This window comes from Suricata suricatta, chromosome 4, assembly GCF_006229205.1.
Source record: "Suricata suricatta isolate VVHF042 chromosome 4, meerkat_22Aug2017_6uvM2_HiC, whole genome shotgun sequence".
Taxonomy (NCBI): domain Eukaryota; kingdom Metazoa; phylum Chordata; class Mammalia; order Carnivora; family Herpestidae; genus Suricata; species Suricata suricatta.
The window spans coordinates 58,968,271-58,991,380 of NC_043703.1; the positions used below are offsets into that span (position 1 = coordinate 58,968,271).

The 23,110-nt window shown below is 42.0% G+C and overlaps 1 protein-coding gene across 1 annotated transcript; it reads right to left on the bottom strand.

Annotated features, from left to right (window-relative positions):
- Positions 1 to 448: 448 nt before the first annotated feature.
- On the bottom strand, positions 449 to 23,110 carry DLEU7 (deleted in lymphocytic leukemia 7). Its single transcript, XM_029936812.1, has 3 exons — positions 22,989 to 23,110; positions 17,748 to 18,502; positions 449 to 1,371 (listed from the first exon to the last, which is right to left on the bottom strand). Exons 2-3 carry the CDS (start codon positions 18,204 to 18,206, stop codon positions 1,165 to 1,167), a joined length of 666 nt encoding a protein of 221 aa, XP_029792672.1. The 5' UTR covers positions 18,207 to 18,502; positions 22,989 to 23,110; the 3' UTR covers positions 449 to 1,164.

A 23,110-nucleotide genomic window follows, 5' to 3' on the forward strand; every position in this document is an offset into this window, starting at 1 on the left:
ACCTTTCATCATTATATCCTGGAATAAATTTTTGGAACCAACTAGGATTAGAATATGAGGGATTAAAAAGGCTTGGATTACTACTAACATTTTACTTTTTAATAGCAGATCAACTCTCACCATACAGACCTAGTTTTTAATTCCTTCAGAAAATAAGGTCCACATATACATTGTACTCTTTTTTTTCTTCTAAATCTGATGGCATTTCTATTAACATTTTAAGGGAAAGGCAACATTTCCATTTACTTTGGTTCTCAATACAGTGATCATTAAACAACAGGAAATTTTTGTTTTTCCTAGCATGTTCAGATCATTGTTGCAAAAAAAAGTTAGCCTCTCTTTTCCCAACTCTAAGTATTTAGGGAAACCTGCCAGTATATCCACTCCCTCCTTTTAGTCACAAGAATTTTCTACTTCAGTTGGAATATTTAGAAACAGTAAGAAGAGCTACGTGTTTCCACATGAGACTTTAATAATACTGTACTTTGTATTTACAGATCATATATCCTTGGTACTTCATAGCTCATTATCATTGCAAATTTACAAATCAGTATATAAAAGCACAAGGTTTAGAAGCAACTCTTTTCCTGTCCAACAGTAAGTTATTGATGCCAGGATTGGAACTCATAATTATTGACACATGTGGTCCTACAACATCTAAATATCATTTTCATAACATAAAATGAAGTGCTCAGTAAGTAGAACATACCAATTATCAAATATCCTATTTATTCAAGATAATTCTAAGCACCATGAAGCTTTAATCATATAACCATATTAAATAACCCTATTAAACCTCATAGGCTTACATTAATATAAGTATAGATTAATGTATCATTTGATCAAAACTAATCCTTAATATGAATTGGTAAATATATACATATATAATCCAATCAGTTCCACAAAGTGGAATATATTTCAATCAAAAAGTAAGCAAATATATCAGCATACTTAAAAATATGAGCTACTGCTTTAAAAAATGGTAACCAACATGCTATGATTTTGAAGGGTATGGATGCCACTGGTCAGACTGCTCTATATGTCATCACATCTCCCCTTACTGGGAATAAAAGTATCCACTGTCTGCTAATACAATTAGGCATGTCAGGTACCCAGTCCTCTTAGCAGTTCTGGCTGTGATTTTAGTTCTGGTGTCTTGAACATTCATATGTCTGGTAGATTCTGTAAGATCTGTCTCAAAGAAGCACAAGCTACCATGTGGGCATCTGAAGGAAGATTAGCAAGTGACTGAATCAGCTTCTTGACTATTGTCTTCAAACACTGGTGGGCAGCATTCAAATCTCTGTCAAACTGTTGTCCTTGAATTTGTAGAGCCAAATGACTGCAGATGTTTCTAAACTCAACACTGTCCTGAAATAAACAGCAAACACAAACAATTAGATAGGTTATAGGGACATTTGCTATGTTTTGTGTACCTAGCTTCCGTTCCCATCTCTTCTCATCACGGGACCCCAATTTTTCTCTCAGAGAACCTCTCTCCTCCATTTTCAGCCTGTGTGGTTTGACCAAAGCTGACCCCAAATCTACAAGTCCAGGGACCAGGCGAATCGGAGTCCACCACCCCTCAGCCACTTGGAATGGTCAGGAATGGATAGGTCTAACAAAGACTAATTAGCCACAGTTTCAGAATGTCTGTTAGATTGGAAAAGAGAAGCTCTCTTTAACTGGGGCTTTTGGAAAGCATCTTGTTACCCTGCGGGGAGAATCCAAATGAGAATGAAGCCCTCACAGAAGAAAGTAGAACCAAGGGATTAAAGGAGATTGATTCTAATTACATTCTCTGAGCGTATTGCTCCCACTATACTTGAACGATGAACTCCAGGACTTCTTGCGTATCTGAGTAATAAATATGCCTTTTTACTTAAGCCATTTGGAGTTGAGTTTCTGCTATTTATTCCCAACAGAGCTTTGAAGAATACGCAAGTAGCCTTTGTTGCTGTTATTCCACATTCACTGTCTTCAAAATTCCAATACAGGATTTGGTATTTAATAACATCATCTCAAGAAATTTCCAATGCAAATTTAGAAAGAATAGTTCCCAGGTAGTTAAAAAGAATGAAGTAACTAAATAGATTTTAATCCTTAAATGTTTCACATTCTAAAATCCATTATATAGAAATGTTATACTAAAATCATTCCAATAAATAAGCAAAAAAATTATTCCATATCAGAGATAATGTTGGATGTATAATTTATTTTAAATACATGTAAATGACTCTCCACATGGTAACATGGCACTCTTTTTTTCCCCAAAACCTTTTACTACTGAATTCTAAATAAAATAGAACAAATATCGTTTCTGATATTGCAAGAAAGCAACAGAAATTCCTAAGGGCCAAAGATAAAGGAAGAGTAGATTATTTTAGCTGTGTACCAATACTGATCAAAAAAAGAAAGTCGGTCTCGAGCTGGGTTTGGGGTAGAGGATGAAGTTGCCCCAAGAATGCATAACTACTGACCTTTGCAACACAGAAGCTTAAGTTTGTAGCTGCCCTCTATACAGTATACATGTTCTGGGAACACTCATGCTAAAAAATCAACTTAAAAATTGGAACCGGGCTGAAATATCCATGGACACATGGTAAAGGCAAACAAGAACCTTTTCCATGGGGACATGTCCCACAACCATGCCCCACAGTATTCTCATAAAGCTCTGTGAAAGACAAATGCAGAATATGAAATTCAGAATATAGTGCACCATGGGACAGCAGATACCAATGTAGGGAAAGATTAAGCTTCAAGTATTTCAGCTAGACACTGTAAAATATGTTTAAGATGATTAAAAATAGAAAAGAGGGAATCAAAACTATTTTAAGTAAAAACAGTCTTGAAAAAGAACCAAATGCCATTTCTGAATGACAACTATCGTGACAAATTAAAAGCTCAGTAGACAATTTATACACCTGAATAAATACCTTTGAAGTGAGGAATGGTTAACTGGATGATGAATATGAGAAAATTACTCAGAATGCAAGATTTAAAAAAAGGCATGGGAAACATGAATGGGAAGTTCAGCGACATGGATGACAGAATGATGAAGCCCACCAGACATACTTCCAGGAGAGACGAGAGAGAGGCTTGGGAAGAGGTGGAAAAGCAATATTCAAGGAGAATGATGGGTAAGAATTATTCAAAACTGATCCAAAACATGAATCCCAGCTCATGTACATAGATTCAAGAAGTAAAACCATCCTGGAACAGAATAAGTTAAATGAGACCCAAATCTAAACTTACTAAAGCAAAACTACTCCTAAAAAGCAACCCGAGAGAAAAAGACTGATGGCTCTCAGAAGATGACAAGACAGACAGCCAACTACTGAGCTACAACCACTGAAGACAGAAAAGAATGGGATAATTTTTCAAATTATTGTCAACATAGAGTATTTTTTTAGCCAAATAAACTATTATTTAAACATCAGCACAAAATAAATATGCCTCCATTTAATAGGACAAGAGTTACCCCAATGTCATATTTTTCTAGAGATCTAATTCAGAAAGGGGAAATTTAATTCAAGAGGAAAGAATGGGATATTAGAAGCAACAATGAACAAAGGAGCTTAAAAACATGATGCAAATCTAAAGAACTGATTAGACAATTAGCTAACAATGAACTTGGGACTGACAAAAGCAAGATGCTTCTAAGACGCTGAATAGGAATAGCATGTAGAATGGAGTGGCAGTCTGAGGCTTTGTATGTATTCAGAGAAAGGTGGCCAAATTGATACATTTCAGACTTGTCAAGTACACATGTGGGAAACATCAGTGCTATCATTAAAGTACAGACATAATACATAAAAGTTCAAAATCAGCAGACAGAATAAGTATATGAAAACTTAATTCATCCTATCGTTAGAAGATAAAAATGAAGAAATATAGAAACATAAATCGAGGTGAATAGAAAGCATCAAATAAGCCACCTTTTGAAATATAGTGTCTACCAAATTGGATTTAAAAAAAATCTATTGATATGTTCTTGATAAGAAACACATTTAAAACTAAAAACACCTAAAGACTTAAAGTAAATGGATGCTAACATATATACAAAGCAAACACAAAGCCAGAAGAATCATTACTGGGGATAAAATAAACTACAACTAATAAAGGAAACTCTTCCCCAAGAAGTTATAACAGCTTTGTGCTTGTGTGTGCCCAATATGATAATATCAATTAACATTCAACTCACAAACATAAAAGCTGACTTTTACCCAGCTTCCTCAGAAACTAATAAATCAAACAATAAAACAATCAGCCTTGAGGGAAAAGATTGAAACACTAATCACAAGATAAAGATAAACAGATACACATTATTCTCAAAGACATATGGAAGATTTATAAAAGCTGATTATATTATAATAGGCCAAAAGCAAATTCTCAATAAATATCTAGAACTTTATATCATACAAATCACAACACAAATAAATGAGAAATCAGTTACATAATCTTCCAGGTACATATATGACTTAAAAATCGACTTCTAAATAATTCCTGGGCCAGTGAAAAAATAATTGAAATTTTAAAATGCTTTATAGTGAATAATTATGAAAATAGTAGATCATAAATCTGTGGGATCCAGTTCATTGAGAAATACATACACTTAATGCTATAGATAAGTAAAAAATAATCACTGAAAAACCATGAGCTAGGAATTCAACTCAGTGATTTAGGAAAAGAAAAAAACACACAGATAATCCAGAAGAAAATTAAAGAAAGAACTAAAAGCTAAAACTAAAGTTTGGAACTAGAGTTTTCTTCCTAATTCAGTATAGAAAGAGAAGCTATTCTTCTCCCTAACAAAAACGCTGTGATGTGATTTTCTACTGAAAGCCCATGAACCATTCAACATTCCATTGCCTCTACGCTGTGAATTTTTGGCTCCCACGTCTGCAACAAAATCAGTAGAGGTTTAGTTGGAGGCCATGATTATTGGATCCACAGTTGGGCTTCAGATCCTTCAGAAAGGAAAAGAAGCAACCACCTGTTCCATTTTTCCATCCCCTGGCTTAAGAGTCCCTAGGAACCTTGGATGTGCAAATAGAAGGACCTGGGTTTCTCTGGCAAAGTGTTTATTCGAGAACAGCTTCTGGGAAACCAAACAAACATTTATCTATTCAGTTCAGCCAACAGTGGCAGCAGGGCCCCAGTGTGAGGTGCGGGGGTAAAGATAAACACAACACGCCACAGTTCCCTTACTCAACTACTCGCAGGCTACCTTGCTTCTGGTTTGTAATTCCTCTTGCTTCTCTGCCTTTGTGTGCTGCTCATTTCTGCTCAGAAGGTATCAAGGGGCTACTTAGATAATCTGTCCCCTAGTTTAGGAGCAACCCATACTCCTAGAGCATATTGCTTGGGAATGGGAAAGTAGAGGAGGGGCAAATGCCTCTGGACTAGTCCCCCTAGATCCACATCAAGGGAAATTGTCTGCTTGCTTTGTAGAAGTAATCCAACTCTCAGTACAAAGTGGAAGGATCAAAGACAACATGCAAAGGGAAATTCAAAACTGAAGGAACCACCGAAATGTGTGCTGACGTGTGCCTATTAGCCAGTCTGCAAAGGCATTCATCACCCAAATAAGATTAAAATCCCTTTAAAAAATGTTTGTGAGCCTAAAATCTGAAGTCAATTTCACGTTTACTGTAATGAATCAAAGAAGGTATCGTCTGGGGAAAGTATACATATAATAAAATTCCACTGCTGGGCTGTACTGGCCCCTGAGGCCCAGGGTAAACTTCAATCTCTGGCAAGTTCTGCACAGTCTCTTTATTTTACTCTTTTAGTACAGTATTTCTTTTTAATCCTTTTTCAAATATATTCACAGTCAAAGAAAACAAATTAATAGGCATAGGCTTTCCACGGGACTCTTAAGCCAGGGGATGGAAAAATGGAACAGGTGGTTGCTTCTTTTCCTTTCTGAAGGATCTGAAGCCCAACTGTGGATCCAATAATCATGGCCTCCAACTAAACCTCTACTGATTTTGTTGCAGACGTGGGGGCCAAAAATTCACAGCGTAGAGGCAATGGAATGTTGAATGGTTCATGGGCTTTCAGTAGAAAATCACATCATCAGTATTCGTGATGATTTCATGTATGGTGCTTTCCATTCAATGACAGAGCACATCCTCCCGGCAGCCTTTATTTGACAAGTCCCAGATGCTTCCAGAAATGATGTCATATCCTATGTGGGGTTTTGAGCACATTGCCAGCATTAGAACACAATGACTGAGCAATCTAAAAGCAGGTTTTGGAGCTTCTAAAGCCTTGTGTAATTTCAGACTCTGGATATGAAATGTATTGATTGTCACAGTGGTCCATGTTGATAGCCAGCATCTACATTTTATAGTGCCTCAACTAATCTGCTGGGGCAATGGCCTCAGCCTGTTTGACTCCATTAATAAAACAGTTACATTTATTTCAAACATGTAAAGTCTCCACTATATGACTGACCTCACTAGGTAAAAAGCAGTAAGACATGAGTACCTAGTCTCTAAAGAGCTTCTAACCTACTAGGAAGATTGAGACACATAGAGCATATATCCAAATGTTTAGGGAAATGGCATGAGGGCTATGGTAAAAACGCAAAAACCCAATCCTTCAGAAGAACAAACATTTGTAGACTCATAATCCAAGCACTGCAGGGGGTTTGTACAAAGCTTGTTCTGACGTGTGAATCCTTTCTACAGCATACCTGGTGCCCCACTGCGTGCCACACTGGAGAAACCCATGTACTTACAAGGCAACCATGGCTCTAGTTTCCAGAACATACTTTCTTAATTCTTAGCCAAAATCTGCCCCATAATAGACAGAATATTGGGCTCCCAAAGATGTCATGTCCTAATCCTCAAAACTTGTGAGCATGTTACCCTATGTGGCAAAAGGGACTTCACAGGTACTATTTAGGATGGGCCAGCCCTCCAGGCACCTACATAGACACCTGGGATGTAGGTTTATTCCTTCATGAGCACTGGACTTGCCACCAGAGCCCTGGCTCTGCCCCTTTGATCAGCCATCTGTGGACAAGACATTTTATCTATGGAATAGTAATAGTCAGTATTCTAATCTGTAAAATGGAAACAGCCACCACATGGATAGCCTGTGAAGGTCAAATAAGCTTATGGTCATGGAAACTGTGAATTTATAAGGCACCCTATCAATCTAAGGTTGTGTGTAAAGTACTCAGCTATATGGAAGATCAGCAAGAAGGACAGAAGGGGAAGGAAGGACAGCAAAGAACAGAAAAGTCTGTCCTATAGAAGCTGGGACTCTAATTGGTGAGATGAACGATTTAAACTGCTCAGTAGATATGTCATACAGAATAAGATTAAGCCTCAAAAAGAGTGGCCGAGCTCACCTCATACCCATTAGGATGACTACTGTCAAAAAACCCTGAAAATAACAAGTGTTGGTGAGGATGTGGAGAAACTGGCAGCTGTGTGCTCTCATGGTGGGAATGCAAAATCACCGAGCCACTCTGGAAAACAGTATGGAGGGGTGCCTGGATGGCTCAGTCGGTGAAGCATCTGGCTTCAGCTCAGGTCATGATCTCACGGTTCATGGGTTCGAGCCCCGCATCGGGCTCTGTGCTGACAGCTAGCTCAGAGCCTGGAGACTGCTTCTCATTCTGTATCTCCCTCTCTCTCTGACCCTCCCCTGCTTGAGCTGTCTCTTTCTGTCTCTCAAAAATAAATAAAGAACACAAAAAAAATTTTTTAAAGAAAACAGTATGGAGGCTTCTCAAACAAATTAAACGTGGAATTACCATGTGACCCAGCAATTCCACTTCTGGAATATACAAGTACAGCCAAAAGGATCTCAAAGAGATATTTGCACATCCACGTTCATAGAGACACTTGCCACAACAGCCAAGAGGGGGAAGCAGATCAGGTGTCCCAATATCGGCAAATCAATGGAGAAACAAACTGTGGTATGTACATAGAATGAAATACGATTTAGCCTCTAAAAAGAAGGAAATTCTGATACATGCTACGACATGAATGAACCTGGATGACATTATGCTAATTGAAATAAGACAGACACTAAATAATAAATACCATATGACTCCACTTATATGCAGTACGTAGAGTCAAAGTCACAAAAAGAATGAGGGATGGTGGGCTGAGGGAGGGAGAAATGGGGATTTGTTGTTTATATTTAAAACAAAATATTTTTAATGTTTGTTTATTTTTGAGAGAGAGAGAGTGCTCGCACGCACCCATGAGCAGAAGAGGGGAAGAGAGAGAGTGACACAGAATCCAAAGCAGGTTCCAGGCTCTGAGCTGTTGGCACAGAGCCCAATGTGGGGCTCAAACCCATGAACTGTGAGATCATGACCTGAGCTGAAATCAGAAGCTTAACCAATTGAGCCACCCACATGCCCTTGGGGATCTGTTGTTTAATGTGTATAGAGTTTCAGATTTACAAGATGAAAAAAAATTATGGAGATTAGTTGCACAACAACGTGAATGCTCTCGATCCTGCTGAACCACACTTAAAATAGTAAATTTCATGCTATGCTCTTTTTTTACCACAATAATTTTTTTAAGACCATCAGAGTCCTGCCAGCCGTTGCAGAAGGAATGAGGCATCAGAGAAGTGGTGGGAAGACTGTACTGATGCAAGACAGGTGATGCTAGGGAATTAGTATTTGCCTCCCAGGGAAAAGATGGCCCCCACAATTAGAATGAAAAACATAAGCTACGGCTCGAAGTCGAGTAGGGGCTGGAACTGGGAAGGGGCCAGTCTGAAAAGGACAGAGCTTTGTCCTCGGAACCAGGATACAAACTACTGTGTGAGCCTTGAGTGCCACAGTAGTGTCCCTAGACTCTTCCAAGCATGGGGATAACATGGCAAACCAGAGTTTAAGAACACTGGTCTGGTCTAACCCACTAGATGCAGGATCTAAAGCCAGGCTTCTGACACACCCTGTCTCACTCAATCCTCACAACAGTCCCTGAATGACAGTGGCTTAGAGAGATTAGGCAACATACCCAGGTTGCACAGCAAATGAGTGGCAAAGCTTGAATCATCCTCTCTTCCCAAACTCCAATGTTCATCAAAGACCCGCCGCAAATCAGAAACCGGGCTGGGTACAGCGGTGACTCGCAGAGCAGAGCTGGCTTTTCAGAGCAGGCAGCAGAAGGGGTAGGGGGCTGGGTCCACAGAGCCGTTGACACCATGGCGGGGTGAGCAGGGATACCATGAAAGCACATAGGAAAGCCACCAAACTAGCTTCGTGATGGACCAACAATGTCTACAAGGCAATGTTTCTTCTTTGGCCACAATCGTGCTATTTTTCTTAAGGCTGAATGTTACAAAGCTCAAATTAGCATTCGTCACATTCGAACTGAATATTGGTCCACTGGCTCATTCCTCCTCCCTGCAACTTAATTGAGAGGGTTTGGCTGTCTGGAAGAGGTTCAAGACGTGGAACCTTCTACACCCCAATGTAAAGCCAGCCCCTAGCTAATCAGAGACCTCCTCGCTGGAGCTCACTCCTCCTCCGCTCTGCCCTCTCCTACCTGGGATAAAAGGAGGTCTCTTACAAAAACTGCCCACTTGCACTTTTCTGCAGTCTGCACTGTATTTATTAGCAATGTGCACATCTGGAATCCTTGAGCAACTGGAAATGCACCTGCAAAGCCCAAAAGGGAAGAAAAGCTAAGCCTTTTTTTTAGCTTCTTACTGAAAATAAACACTCCCATCAAAACTGAAGGCTTGAAGGCACAAAGAATCTGGCGGCAGCAGCCAGTTTCAAAACTTGTTTTCTGAAACCAACACCAAGGGATAATAAAGTCAAAAACACAATATGACTTTACAGGCTCTACAATTCAGATACCTTTTAAGCAATCCACAAAGAAGAGTTTTGGCCTTTTCCCTTCCTCACCTTCAAAATCACTTCTAGATCTACAGAAACTATAAATCAGTTCACATACCCTTAACCACCAGCTTTAAAATGTCGGTTCTTTTCAAAACAGCAACATTTTCAGCCATATTCTCTTACAAGGGCCTCTACAAACTCATTTCTTTTCACATTTTCCTTTCTTGCTCCCTCTGAACCTCTACAGAGAGGATTGAAGAAAGAGCTTTTCCCAGCTTTCTGTGAGGAAGCCTGACCTTAATGAACTTGGCCAGCAGACCACCCTGCACTGGATGTGTACGTAAAGTGGGAGTGCCATTTCTCTATTTACAGGCATATTGTGAAAACCATGCCATCAGAAACCATATACTACAACTTGCCCCTTGGTTCATCAACATCTGGTCTTGAACTACAGATTCACAGCGCCCTGAGCAGCCACCAGTTTTCTGAACCCCAGGTCAGTCTTAAATAGATATGTAACTGTGTGTTAATAAAACACTCAGTGAAGAACCAAAGTATCTGCCAGTCACCATAAAAAGTCTATCGTCCACAGGAAATTAAACATTTTTATGTGCGGTGTACCCAGTTTAAACACTCAAAAGTCACTAAGGTTTCTTATGCGTTTGCTTGGGGTATGGTACCATTCTCATTAGAAAAGTCCAGTTAAAAGCACTTTGTGATGGCCACAAGCACTTGAGTCAGGTATGTTCACAAGGCAAACCCTAAAATTGTAAAATTGTAAAAGAAAGCACGGCAGCATTTCCACCAAGATGTTATACATAAGTAGTTTTGTTCCGGCCCCATCTTTCCCCAGGTTTTCATTTTGGAAAGCATAAATGCCCTGATTTTCTTATTATTCACATTATGAGCAATGACGAAGCTATCCTTAAGCTACTTGTAGAGCAGTCACTGGGCCCTTTTGTCACAGAAAAACATGATTTTATCCCCAGGGAAGAGCAATTCCCTGGCTATGCCACTAATCCTAGAACCTTGAGCCTTTATTTCTTCCATAGTATGTTAGTAATCTTTAAAGGCACAGTTCCCATATTTGCAGGAATTGGCTTCACAACTCATGTTAATGAGGGAAAAGCACTCATCATCAGTGTCTTCCTCTGAGTGACCCAACATTCACACTTGCAGTTTGCAAAGAACATTAGCAGGGACCCTGAAGCCCAAGCCAATGGTTTTATAACCACCATGCATGGTACGTAGAATGAGAAAACCAACAAATACTACTGAGTGTGAGGGAATAACTGGTAGTGGAATTAGCTCATTGAAAGGACTGAACACACAGGCAAGCTTTTTTTAAGTTTATTTATTTTCAGAGAGAGCACACAAGTGGGGGAGGAACAGAGAGAGAGAGAGACAGAGAGAATCCCAAGTAGGCTCCACAGTATCAGCTCAGACCCCAATATGGGTCTCGAACTCATGACCCATGAGATCATGATCGAGGTGGAAATCAGAGTCTGACACTTAACCGACTGAACCACCCAGGTGCCCCCTACAGGCAAGTTTAATCTGTAATAAAATAGCAGGAACGTTCTCTTGCCTCTGAAAGTTGGCATCAGCCAGAGTTTCCATGAAACTTGCTCTAAGCAGAACTCTTGGAAACTGTAAATGTTTTTAACTTCTCAAAGGAAGGCAGACAAAACTCAGAGTGACTTCATAATTAGCTTGGTTAATGGTGTCTATGTGAGTTGGTCGTTTTCATCAGATCTTAAAATCCTAGACTGGCTTCCTCCTGGTGCTCCACATGTTTCTATGTTCTCTTTGAGTGGTGAGTGCCTAAAGCAGCCTTGATAGTTATTACTAGCTTGATAATGATTGCCTACATTTGCCCGGTGCTTTTTTCACTATGGAAAGTAGCTATCATATAAAAAGACACACAAATGACCTAGTATAATTGACTGAATCATGTCCTCCCACAAAAAAATTCACATTTTAAAATGTAACCTTAAGGGTGACTGTATTGGAATAGGTCCTATAGGGAGGCAATTAAGGTTATATAAGGTCATAAGGGTGAAGTCCTAATCTGATAGGATTGTTGTCCTTGTAAGAAGAGGAAGAGACATTCAAGATCTCTCTCTCTCTCCCTCTCTCCCCCTCTCTCCCCGCTGGCATATACAGAGGAAAAGCTGTAGCTTTGGATGTAGCAGGCAGTCTACAAGCCAGGAAGAAAGCCCTTAACAAGGTCCAAATGTGATTGCACCTTGATCTTCAGTTTTCCAGCCTTCAGAACAATGAGGAAATAAATGCCTGTGGGGTAAGCCGCCCAGTCTATGACATTTTGTTACAGCAGCCCACACTAAGATGCCCGGTCTAAAGGTGACTGGTGCGCTCCAAGCACTGTGCAGTGCACATGCATACAACCATACCCCATCAGTACACACTCAGATACCTGATGTCATCATGATGTCCATAGCCCCTCTATAAGCTAGCACTGGGATTTGGTAGAAAAAGTCAGATAAAGACTGTGTTTGAATCATGGGCCATCACTTCCAAGCTATAAGATCTTTAGCAAAATCCTAAATTCCTCTGAACCTCAGTTTCCTGTTGTAGTAGATATTTGTCAAGCTGGTTAACTCTAGCCTCTCCAACAAATTTAACAAGACTTGGGACCATGAAGGATTTTGTATCCACTATAAAGAATCTCCTTTCATGTATGTTTGGCATGTGTTTGATAATCTCTAAAGATTCAAAAAGAATATTAAGAGTTGGTTTCTTTAAGCGAAGATTAAAACACTATAAAAAATATCCATTAGTATTGTGCTGAGAGTTTCTCTGCCTTCAAGCCTAAAAATTTCACTTCCTTAATCCTCAGTGGTTTGATCAGGAAGTCATTCAGTTGATAACATCTCTACGTTAGTCCTCAGGCATGCACTAAAGGTGACCTCTGGATAGTGGAGGCTTCCTAAAAGTCTCCTTGGGTCATCCTAACTCTGTTTCTGTCAACACTCTCAGAAAAGTAAATAGAGTCCATGGCTCAGATCCATCAATATCAAAAATGGAACACAATAATAATAGTCGACAAGAACATGAGGCATCAACTTGTTAATAATAATAATAATAACAATAATAGCTCAAAGGTATTGAGACTTTGGGCAGCCACTAACTAAGACTAATAACCTAGTTAGATTAGAAACCTCTATCCCTACTTTACAGGCAAGGAGACTGAGGCACAAGAAGGCTAACTTGCCCAAGGGCCTACAGTAGGCAGTGGCATAGTAGGTTTGAAATGCTCCGTAGGACTGGATCACTGAGCTGTGTTGTGTTGTCTCTACTTTGGGTCCCTAATGCCTATCATCTGGGCTGTGGGCTTCAGTTCAAGTTGACTCCTCCTCGTCTCTGTAGCAAGTGAAAGAGACCTGATATTTGAGACATTTCCACACACTTCCAAGTGATACACAAGTATTATTCAGTTAGTACAAATCCTCCTGAAATAACTCTGTGCAGAAAATCATTCTACACATCTTTAATTTAAAAATATAGACAACATGAAAGGAACTGGAGAAGACACAAATGGAAATATGTTCCATATATAGGGATTGTAATAATCCGTATTGTTAAAATGTCATACTAACCAAAGCAATCTATAGGCTCAGTGCAATCCCCATCAAAATTCATGGCATCCTTCACAGAACTAGAACAAATAATTCTAAAATGTGTGTGGCACTATAAAAGACCCTAAATAGCCAAAGCAATATTGAAAAAGAATAAAGCTAGAGGTATCATGCTCCCTGATTCCAAGATCTACTACAAAGCTATAGTAACCACAATATTGGTACAAAACAGACACACAGATCGATGGAACAGAATTGAGAGCTAGAAATAAATCTACACATATATGGGCAATTCATCTACGACAAAGGAGACAATAACAATGGAGAAAGGACAGTCTCTTCCATAAATGGTAATGAGAACCCTGGAAAGCCACAGGCAAAAGAATGTCACTAGACCACTATCTTCCACTATGCACAAAAATTAACTCAAATGGATTAAAAACTTGAATGAAGACCTAAAATCATAAAATTCCTAGGGGGAAAACACATAGGCAGCAAGCTCCCTTGACACCACTCTTAGGGACATTTTTGTGGATCTGATTCCAACAGCAATGGAAACCAAAAATAAACAAATATGACTATATCAAACCAATGAGATTCTCCTCAGCAGATGAAACCATCATCAGAATGAATGAGCACCCTGTTGAATGGGAGAAGACATTTTTAAGTCAGACATCTGTAAAGGGGTTAATATCTAAATATCTAAAGAACTCATACAACTCAACAACAAAAAAATTAACTACTGGTTAAGAAATGTGCAGAGCATGTGAACAGACATTTCTCCACAGAAAACATACAGGTGGCCAGCAGGCACATGAAAAACTGCTCAGCATCATTAATTATTAGAGAAATGCAAATGAGAACAACAGTATCTCCTAACACCTGTTATAATGGCTAGTATCAAAAATATAAGAAATAACAAGTGTTGGTGAGAGCATGGGGAAAAGGGACAGTCATCCACTGTTAGCGGTAATGTAAATTGGTGCAGCCACTGTGGAAAACGGTATGGAGATTCCTCAAAAAATTAAGACAGAACTACCACAGGAGCTGGATATTCACTTCTGGGTATTTATCTAAAATATATAAAAACACTAATTTGAAAAGATATATCCACCCCTGTGTTCACTGCAGCATTATTTACAATAGCCAAGATATGGAAACAACTGAAATGTCCATTGACAGATAAATGGATAAAGAAGTGGCCACACACACACATATACACACAATGGAATATTACTTAGCCATAAAAAATAATGAAATCTTGCCATTGACGACAGCATGGATGTACTCAAGGGTATTATGCTAAGTAACATAAGTCAGACTGAGAAAGACAAACACTGTATGATTTCATTCATATGTGAAATCTAAAACACAAAACAAAAGGACAAACAAAGCAAAGCCAAAATCATAGATACAGAGAACAGACTAGTGGTTCCAGAGGGGAAGGGGGCTCAGGGATGAGTAAAATGAGTGATTATAATGAGACTTATGGTGGTCATCACTTTGTAGTACATACAGATGTCAAATTATAAAGCTGGGCACTTAAAACTTATATCACAAAAAATATATAGAAAGAAAACTTCCGAATTCTTTAAATTAACACTAGTAATAATGAAGCCAAGTCTGCCTAACCAGCTCCCTGGAAAGACAAACTGCTAGGTCCTTAAGTCTAAGTTCTTTATAATCATTACTCTACAACCAAATGCAGATATACTACCTTTTCTCCAGAGAAAACCAAGAAAAATCCCAGGATGCTAGCCAGGAGGCAAATCGTCCAGAGAAACATCTCCCTGTTTCTCTCTTCTGAAAGTACTGGCTATTCTCAGGAGCCCTAAGAACTCAGCACTCCCTGGCAGGTGAACAACACTCTCCAGTAGTAAGAAAGTTGACAGCTCTGTTCCTAATGAACACTCTGGTCACTTCCAGAAAGTGGCAGCAACACATGCAGATGTCTGCCTGTTTTCTCATAAGGTGAATAAAGGACTGTGGTTCAAGGAGCAGGTAGGTAAAGGAAACTTGAGCAAGTTTATGGACTGAGGAACCTGCAGAGTGGCGGCAGCAGAAACTATACACAGAAGAAGGGAATTGGTAGGAAGAGGTCCTGGGCAGTTGAAAGATGTGCTCTTGTATGTAAGAGAAAGACTACTTTGCTTGGAAGGTCAGGGGGCCAAACAGCATTTCTTTATTAGAGACAAGAAGGAAGAGGAGTGGAAATGAGATGATTTAAGTGGAGAGGAAGATATTTGTGTCTGTTGGCCTCAATTCTCTCAGAAAAGGAGCGAGGGGCTTGAGGCTTGGCTAAAGAAAACTTGAGGATGGTGGAGCGTGTTGAGGACAAAGTCAAGTAGAAAAGCGTTAAAAGGATTACCAAGTAGAAGTGACAGCTGGTTGAAGCTCAAGAGGTGTGATTTGTAGGCCAGAGTAGAGAGCTCCAGTGCATCTCAGCTGGGTCAGCCCTCGGACCATGGTCTCTGACCTGACCCCCAAATTACAACCCCACCAGCTGTGATTTATCTAGGGTCAGGTCCTTGCCTCAGTCATTTCAATTGTCTTGCCTGCAAGACAATTCAAGGTCATCTGCATGACACGCAGGCCTTTCACCATCTGATCCCACTTATGTCTCCAGCATCCATTTATACCTTCTGCCATAGTGAGCTCATTTTAGTTCCCCCAAAGGCCCAGGCCCTTTCATTGCTTCTGGGCCTTGGAGCACACAGCTCCCCTGAAATGTTTTTTTTTTTCCCTTTCATGTCTGTGCGACAAAACATTCATTTTGTTTCTTAAAGATTCCTTCCTCTGAGAAGCCTTCCGAGATCGCCTAAGGTAAAACTGATCACCTAGTCTCCTTTTGCCAACCTGCCTGTACCCTGTATATGTTCCTGACATCACACACCACTTCCTATTTCATCAGTTCTAAGATGCACCTCTTTTCACGAAGTTTCAAAAATCTCTGAGGTGACAATATATCTTAGTTGGTGCATCATACTTTAATTGGCAGGAGTTTTGATTTCTTTGTGGTACCGAATAAAAGGTGCATTTTACACTAGAGAGCATTAGTAAAATGCAGCTTCTTTTTTTAACTTTCTAACGTGAGGTGGGGCAGGCTTAGTATTTGGAGGCAAGCTTATTTCCCCTTCTCCCCAACACACATTTGGGAATATTTGGTTGTATCAGTTTGGGAGAGGTGGGTAATGTTGCTGGTATCTACTGGGTAGAGGTGAGGGACACGGTAAATATCCTACAATGCATAGGACAGCCCCGCAATTATCCAAGCCAAAATGTCAATAGTGGGAGGTTGAGAAAGCATCATGTAGAGTAACAATGCTTACTTGGGTGTATCATATGCTTTATTATGTTTGCTTTTCAATCAGTCTTTTACAGTGTACAGTACAACCTAAAATGCAGCATTTTCTCCCAAACCCTGGCTTGTAGAGCAAGAATAGCAACGCTTGAGAACTGCTCTAAGCTTTCTTCCACATTCCTCCCTCATTTCCTTCTGCTAGCCTCCCAGGGGAAGCCACGGAGCAAAACTGGAAAGCCAGAAGATCTCAAGACTTGTGACCTTAAGCCAATTAAGGTTAGTGAATGACAGGGCGAGGACTGGCTTTCAGGCCCCCCGGGGTTTCCACAGCCCCCCTCGGCCTGAGAGGCAGCTGTTGTTCCCTGGCTAGACTGACTCCCAGTGCGGTGCCGTAAGCGGAAACGTGCCCTGCAACTATGAGCTGCGTGACTTAGCAGGAGTTTAGCATTAGTATTCACGCTTCAACACCCGGAACCCGCCCCGCTTTATGAGAATTTAGGTCGACTCTGTAAGGCCTCTGAACTCCGTGGGGAATTGGATTCATGCAAAAATAATTGTGAGTCTTAAGTGTGAAGGAACTTTAAATAAATCTAGGTGATTTGGTCACACAAAAGGCAGAGGGGACTTAATACGTGTATTTAAGGCTCCGGAGAAAGGGTTATTAATTGAGAAGGGGGGTGGGGGGCAGGGGGAGCTGTCCTCCAGCCCTAGACCGCGGCACATGTGGAAAAGGCCTTCAGCTGGAGCAGGAAGCTGATTTATGTGTGAGAGAGAAAGGAGTTCCAGGGGAAGGTTTTGGCAAGGCCTCCCTGCGTCTCAGCTCCGCGGTCAGGTGGACCCCAGGTGGGTCTGAGTTCGAGGACTCAAGTCCGGGGGGTGTCCCCTCCCCCCTTCCCTCTGGCTCAGGCTGAATCCGCGCACCGCTTGGTGTCGCAGGGGGCGGGCCCGCCGGTCCTCCAGCCCCGCCCTGCCCGGGGATCCTGTGCCCGCAAGGGGTGCCGGAGGCCAGACTCACCTTCAGTTGGATGCGGAAGGACCGCTCCTGCTGCAGGGGGCCCAGCAGCGTCCGCTCCACGCTGACCAGCTCCGAGGTCGAGTCCACCACGCGGGCCAGCGCGCTGCGCATGGCCATCTGGGCCAGGGTGCAGGGCCCACGGCCCCTGGGGAAGGGCAGCAGCTCTGCGCCCCCCTCGGCGCCTCGCACCCCTACCGTTTCTGGGGAGCTTACCCGCGCCCCAGAACCCCAGTTCCCGGCCGCCCGTTCTCTGCCCCCATCCTCCCGCCCCGGGCCCGGCCGGGCCCGGCGAGGGCCTGTGCGACGCGCTGGGGTGGCGGACACGTGGTCCGGATCGCACGGGCTCCTGGGGTCGCTCGGACCGTCCCCCCAGCCCCACTCCTGCTGCAGCAGCTGCAGAGTCTGCAGAGCCACCATTTGGTGGCTGATGGAGGCCACTAAGGGCGCAGGGCTAGCCATCTTCTCTGTCGGCGGCTCGGCGCCCTCCGCGGGCAGGTGCAGCCTCAGCGAGAGGGGCGGGGGCGTTTGGGGTCGCCAGGGTCACCTTTCCTAGCCCGCGGCTTGCCGGCCTTCTGGCTTCTCCAGTGTGGGGCCGGCCCCGCCCCCGGCCCGCAGTAGGTGACCCGCGCTGGCCCCTAAATTCGCTTAGTCCGAATGGGTGTGTGTAGACCCAAGGCTGCAGGAAGCACTGCTCCCGTGCGCTCGAAAATCAGCCAAATGCTGAGCGCTGGTTTTTCATCGACTCCGGGGCTTCGCTGGCAAAAAAAAAAAAAAAAAAAAAAAAAGTGCCGCTGTGAGCGATGCATCTACCTGCAGGGATACCCCGCCCCCATCTCCTTTGAAAGATGCCTGTGTGACCATTCGAGCCTTGGGCGCTGGAGGTGGCCCGCCTGCCAGAGAAAGCACCCAAAGGAAGAAAGTGCCTGATCACCGCTCCCCCCTTCCTTTCCCAGCCCTAGGAGAATGTTCAGGAACTTCCTGGAGTAGCCGTCAAGGACTTATGTCCCCCAAACCAAACAAGGGGACTTGTGTGTGGGGAAGTTCTGCCCCTCTCTGCCTTGGTCCATGCCACAGGAGCTCAGAGGACCTGACCGCTAATGTAGCACCGGGGCACAGCTGGGAGGCCTGCTCCTGAAGGGACTTGGGAAGAGCGGGTTTGGTCCGGCCCAGATGAGGAGCTAACTGGCTTTGTGTGAAAATCCCGGAGGACGTGGGCAGCGAGGCTTGAAGCTAAATCCTTTTACAAGCCATGAACCCAGAGACAGCTGTACAAATAATTGCTGCTTTTAATTAAACTTAACTTCACCGCTTCCTTGACTGAGGAGAAAAGACTGGGATGTTTAGGCCTTGGTAGCATGGAAACTCTTGGTGTGTGATTACATTTTAGAAAGGGGGGAAAAGCAACACACATTTGAAGAGAATGGTGTGGAAGAGTAGCATGATCCCTCTTTCTTCCAGCATGGGAAACCATTTACATATCTTAGCAGGTTAACTAGGGCTCAAGCCCAATGTCAGACACATAGACCCTAGCCCAGGGAGGGAAGGGGGAGGTGGAGGGTAGTCATCAGAGTTAGGGGTGGGATTCAGGGTCCTTTAAGTTTTCTCCAACTCTGGAATAACATGACCCCATATAATCCTCCCAACTCTCCAGTGAAGGTTCCTTCTAGTTCTCAGTGTTTTCTTCGCCTATGAAAACAAATCTGAATGCCAAGGTAAAGAAAACCTTTCTTAAACAAAACGAGCATGTTCACACTAATTATAACTAAGTAAAAATGCATGTCTGTGCATCAACAGAAAGGAAATTACTTTGGAGGGAAGCAAATAGCTTAACGTTGATGAGATTCTCTTGATGAAGTTACTTAAGTTCATGATAAAAATTTTTTTTTAAATCTTCTTTGAGTTTGTGTGTGTTTTAATCCTCAAATATTGAAATACCTTAGGTTTAGCAGAGACTAACCAGGAATAGCAAAAACTAACCCCTAATCTGCACGGAGCATGTCGGGTCTCCAGGCGTGCTCCTCTCTCTAGATAGGCAGGAAATCCAGTTTCATGGGCTAACTCTCCCACTATCAAATGGCTGACTGCAAAACCCTCTTGACAGATGGAATCCCAGGCAACAGCAGAACTGAAATCACTAGAGACAACCTGACCTGAGGCCCCATCTACGCAGCAGGCTGACTGAGACCCAGACCAGCTGAACTTCAGGGCATATGAGAGAAGGGGCCACAGAACCATGCGGCCTGGGGGCTGGTACATGCCACTTACACTGTCTAGGGTTCCTCGTATCCTTTAGAGAGGCTGGACCACCCAGCATCTCCAGGCCGTTTCTAGCATCTGTCTTAGCCGTGGACCACATTTTTCTTTGCCATTACCTTCAAGTGGTTGATGTCCCAAAGCTGGAGATATGGGGCCCTAAGTGAGGAGAAGTATCCCTAAGCTATTGAGATGGGTCAGCAGCATAGCAGATCTACCTTTGGCTTAAACACCTCCAGAGTCATGTATGCTAGGCTACCAGACCAAGCAACTAATTACACACATCCTACTCACTATACTGACAGTGTGAGACCACTGTGTAAGAGAAGGCACACTCAAATTGGATGAGGTCCTGGACACCTGTAGTGTTGCTCCACAATATCTATTTCACTATTTTATGGAAACAGTACCCTCATCATCCAGTAGATATTCGTTCTCCTCCATGCTCAGTCCATGGAGTCAAGTAGGATGAAGCTGTCCCACTTCAGAAGTGGACAGAGGCATCTTAGGCTGGGGCCACTTACACATCACATTCTCATTGTGAATGATCAGGAGTGGGCCCAGGACCCAGTGGAGCAAGTATGACAGTAATGTTCAGGATGCCTTCAGCTGAATGTACTATATCAAATAAAATGATGGAACTAGAAGAAAGTGTGGACCAAAAGATGAAATAGCAAAAAAAAAAAAAAAAAAAAAAAAAAGATGAATTACTTTTTTAACAAGAAAACAATATAAAGGCATTTAATCAGGCATTTAATAAGAATAAGTTGTTGTCTCGGATCACAAGCCTTAAGGTAGGATGCCTCCAGGGTTGGTTAATCTCTAGGGGCGTCAGATCTCCAGGTATTCTACTCTTCCCAGATATCCTGGAAATCCAGTTTCATGCAGCTAACTCTTCTACTGTCAAATGAGCTGACTGCAGTGATCCCTTGCAGATGTGGAACTTAGAAGACGTAAGCTCCGGAGCTTCTGTCGCCATCTTGTGAGTCTGAGAAGAGAGCCTCTCCATGAAGGAGCCAACACTACAGAGAGAAGAGTGAGATTTATAGAGAGAAGCCAGCTGCCTTACAACACACCTGAGCCCTACATTTGGCAGCCCTACCTCTGAGCTCTTCAGTTATATAGACCACTAAAATCTCTTTTTGTTTGAGCCCCTTTGGGTTGAGTTTATGGCCTCTTGCAACAGAAAGTCACAACGGAAGCAAATTGCTTGACGTATTTTACAGGGTGGATATGATGTTAGGGGAGTGATCCTCTAACCCAATGCCCTTCAGGCAAAACGCTGCTAAAAGGTACTTTCAACCATTTCCAGAAACACCTCTGACATTCACCTCAGCTTTCTACTATTTCAGCAATTGTGGGGAAAACTCTTTGAGCAACTCTGGTATTCCTGACAATTGACAGGAGCATTATTAAATGAGCAGTGGAAACATTCATGAACCTGGGTGATGTGGGATGAAAAGGAGAAGAGGATAGAAAACTCAGTGAAATGAGAAGCAATGTTCTACCTGTTAAGAGACATGATAGAGTGTGGTTAGAGGAATAAGTATTCTGTCACTTCTGGTAATCCAAAGATTCTTTTCCACATGAGCAAAAGATATGTACTTCTTTCTTTTTTTCTCTCTTTTTATTATTTCTTTTATTGGCATATAGTGGATGCACAATGTTACATTAGTTTCAGGTGTACAACGTAGTGATTCGACATCTCTACCCATTTCGCTGCACTCGCCACAAGTGTAGCAAGATATGAACTTGGATGTGGAATCTTGAAGAAGCCTGGCACAGGGAGGGGAAGGGAGGTGCAGCTACATGAAGCCTTTCTCAAAGGACTTGGCAGGGCCCAGATATATTTGAGCCCTCCTTATATACTTTGGCACTTTCCTCCAAAAGGGATCCAAGAGAATTCCAGAAATGGAGCTGTTAACCTTCAACACACTCTGGCAAAGTTCATAGGCGGGAGCAAAACAAAACATGTCCAAAGAGACCAAAGAGTTATTATTTTTGAATGAAAATTATGGTTGAGGAGAAACAGATGCTGAAGAGATATCCCAAGATATGAAAATGTACTGTAAAAGAGAAAACAATGGCACTCGAAAGGATAGAAGTCTGAAGAAGAAAGAGCAAAAAGATCAAATTCCCTTTTTAAACATACAATTGTAATGTTTGAATATGCCAGGTCATAAAAATGCACATGCGATTCCAACTTTGGCCTAAACATTTGATTTTCAGAAAAAAAAAAATGCAGTCCTGCCACGAAATCTCTGGATTGCCAAAAACAATTGTTTACATAGGGCAGTGTGTTTTCAGGACATCATATATGCACTGTCTATGCACTGCCAGGCCCTATTAAACTGGTGAAGCTAAGTGAAGTTTAATAAAACTAAGTGGAGAAAAATAGGAAAACGTAGGAAAGGGAGGGAACAAAAGAAGTTTAAAATGTTGAATCTCACCCGACTGTTCCAACGTAATCTGATGTGCAACTCACCTCCTCAACACCAAATGCAATTCTTTCTGGACACGTAAATCATTTTACTTGGTTCTGTCTTACTGATAAATTCACTTCCAGGAGGAATTCATGATGTGGGCAGGGAGGAAAATCAGAAGTGGATTTTCAAAGCACATATAGGATTTTTCCTAATCTTGTAGTTTTGGTGGATGATTTTATGTTGAGGAGTGACAGAGTAGCCTTGGAATTTCATGCTGCCTACCTACGTATAATTTCAACAAGACAACCTTGCTGGGTTTCCCCTTCAATTTCTGATTACAAAATGTAACCTCTAAAGAATATCCTTTCCCTTGGGAAAAAGTTAAAAGCTGCTTAAGTCCGTCAACTATTTGCAGGTTCTTTAATGTTAGTGGGGGGAAAATGTGACCACCCTGGTCACTTCCCATGACCATCCTGTATTTTCAAGTTTCAGTAGGTACGCTTTTAATATGATCTAAAGTGATATACTGCTTTTTTCCTTATATTTATCTTCAGTCCCTTACACATTTTTTTCTCCAAGGATTTTCTGCTCTTGTGTTCCCCAATTTCTCTTCTGTCAGGCTTTATGGTGGAGCAGACTTTGGTGTTTTATCCATCTTCTCATTTCCTCCTCTCTCCCTTCTAT

Bases quoted from the DNA above. Each gene is read 5' to 3' on its own strand.
- DLEU7 (XM_029936812.1), bottom strand. From the start codon at position 18,206: ATGGCTAGCCCTGCGCCCTTAGTGGCCTCCATCAGCCACCAAATGGTG. The intron at 1,372-17,747 runs GTGAGTCTGGCC...TGTTTATTTCAG, and splicing joins CCTTCCGCATCCAACTGAAG to GACAGTGTTGAGTTTAGAAA.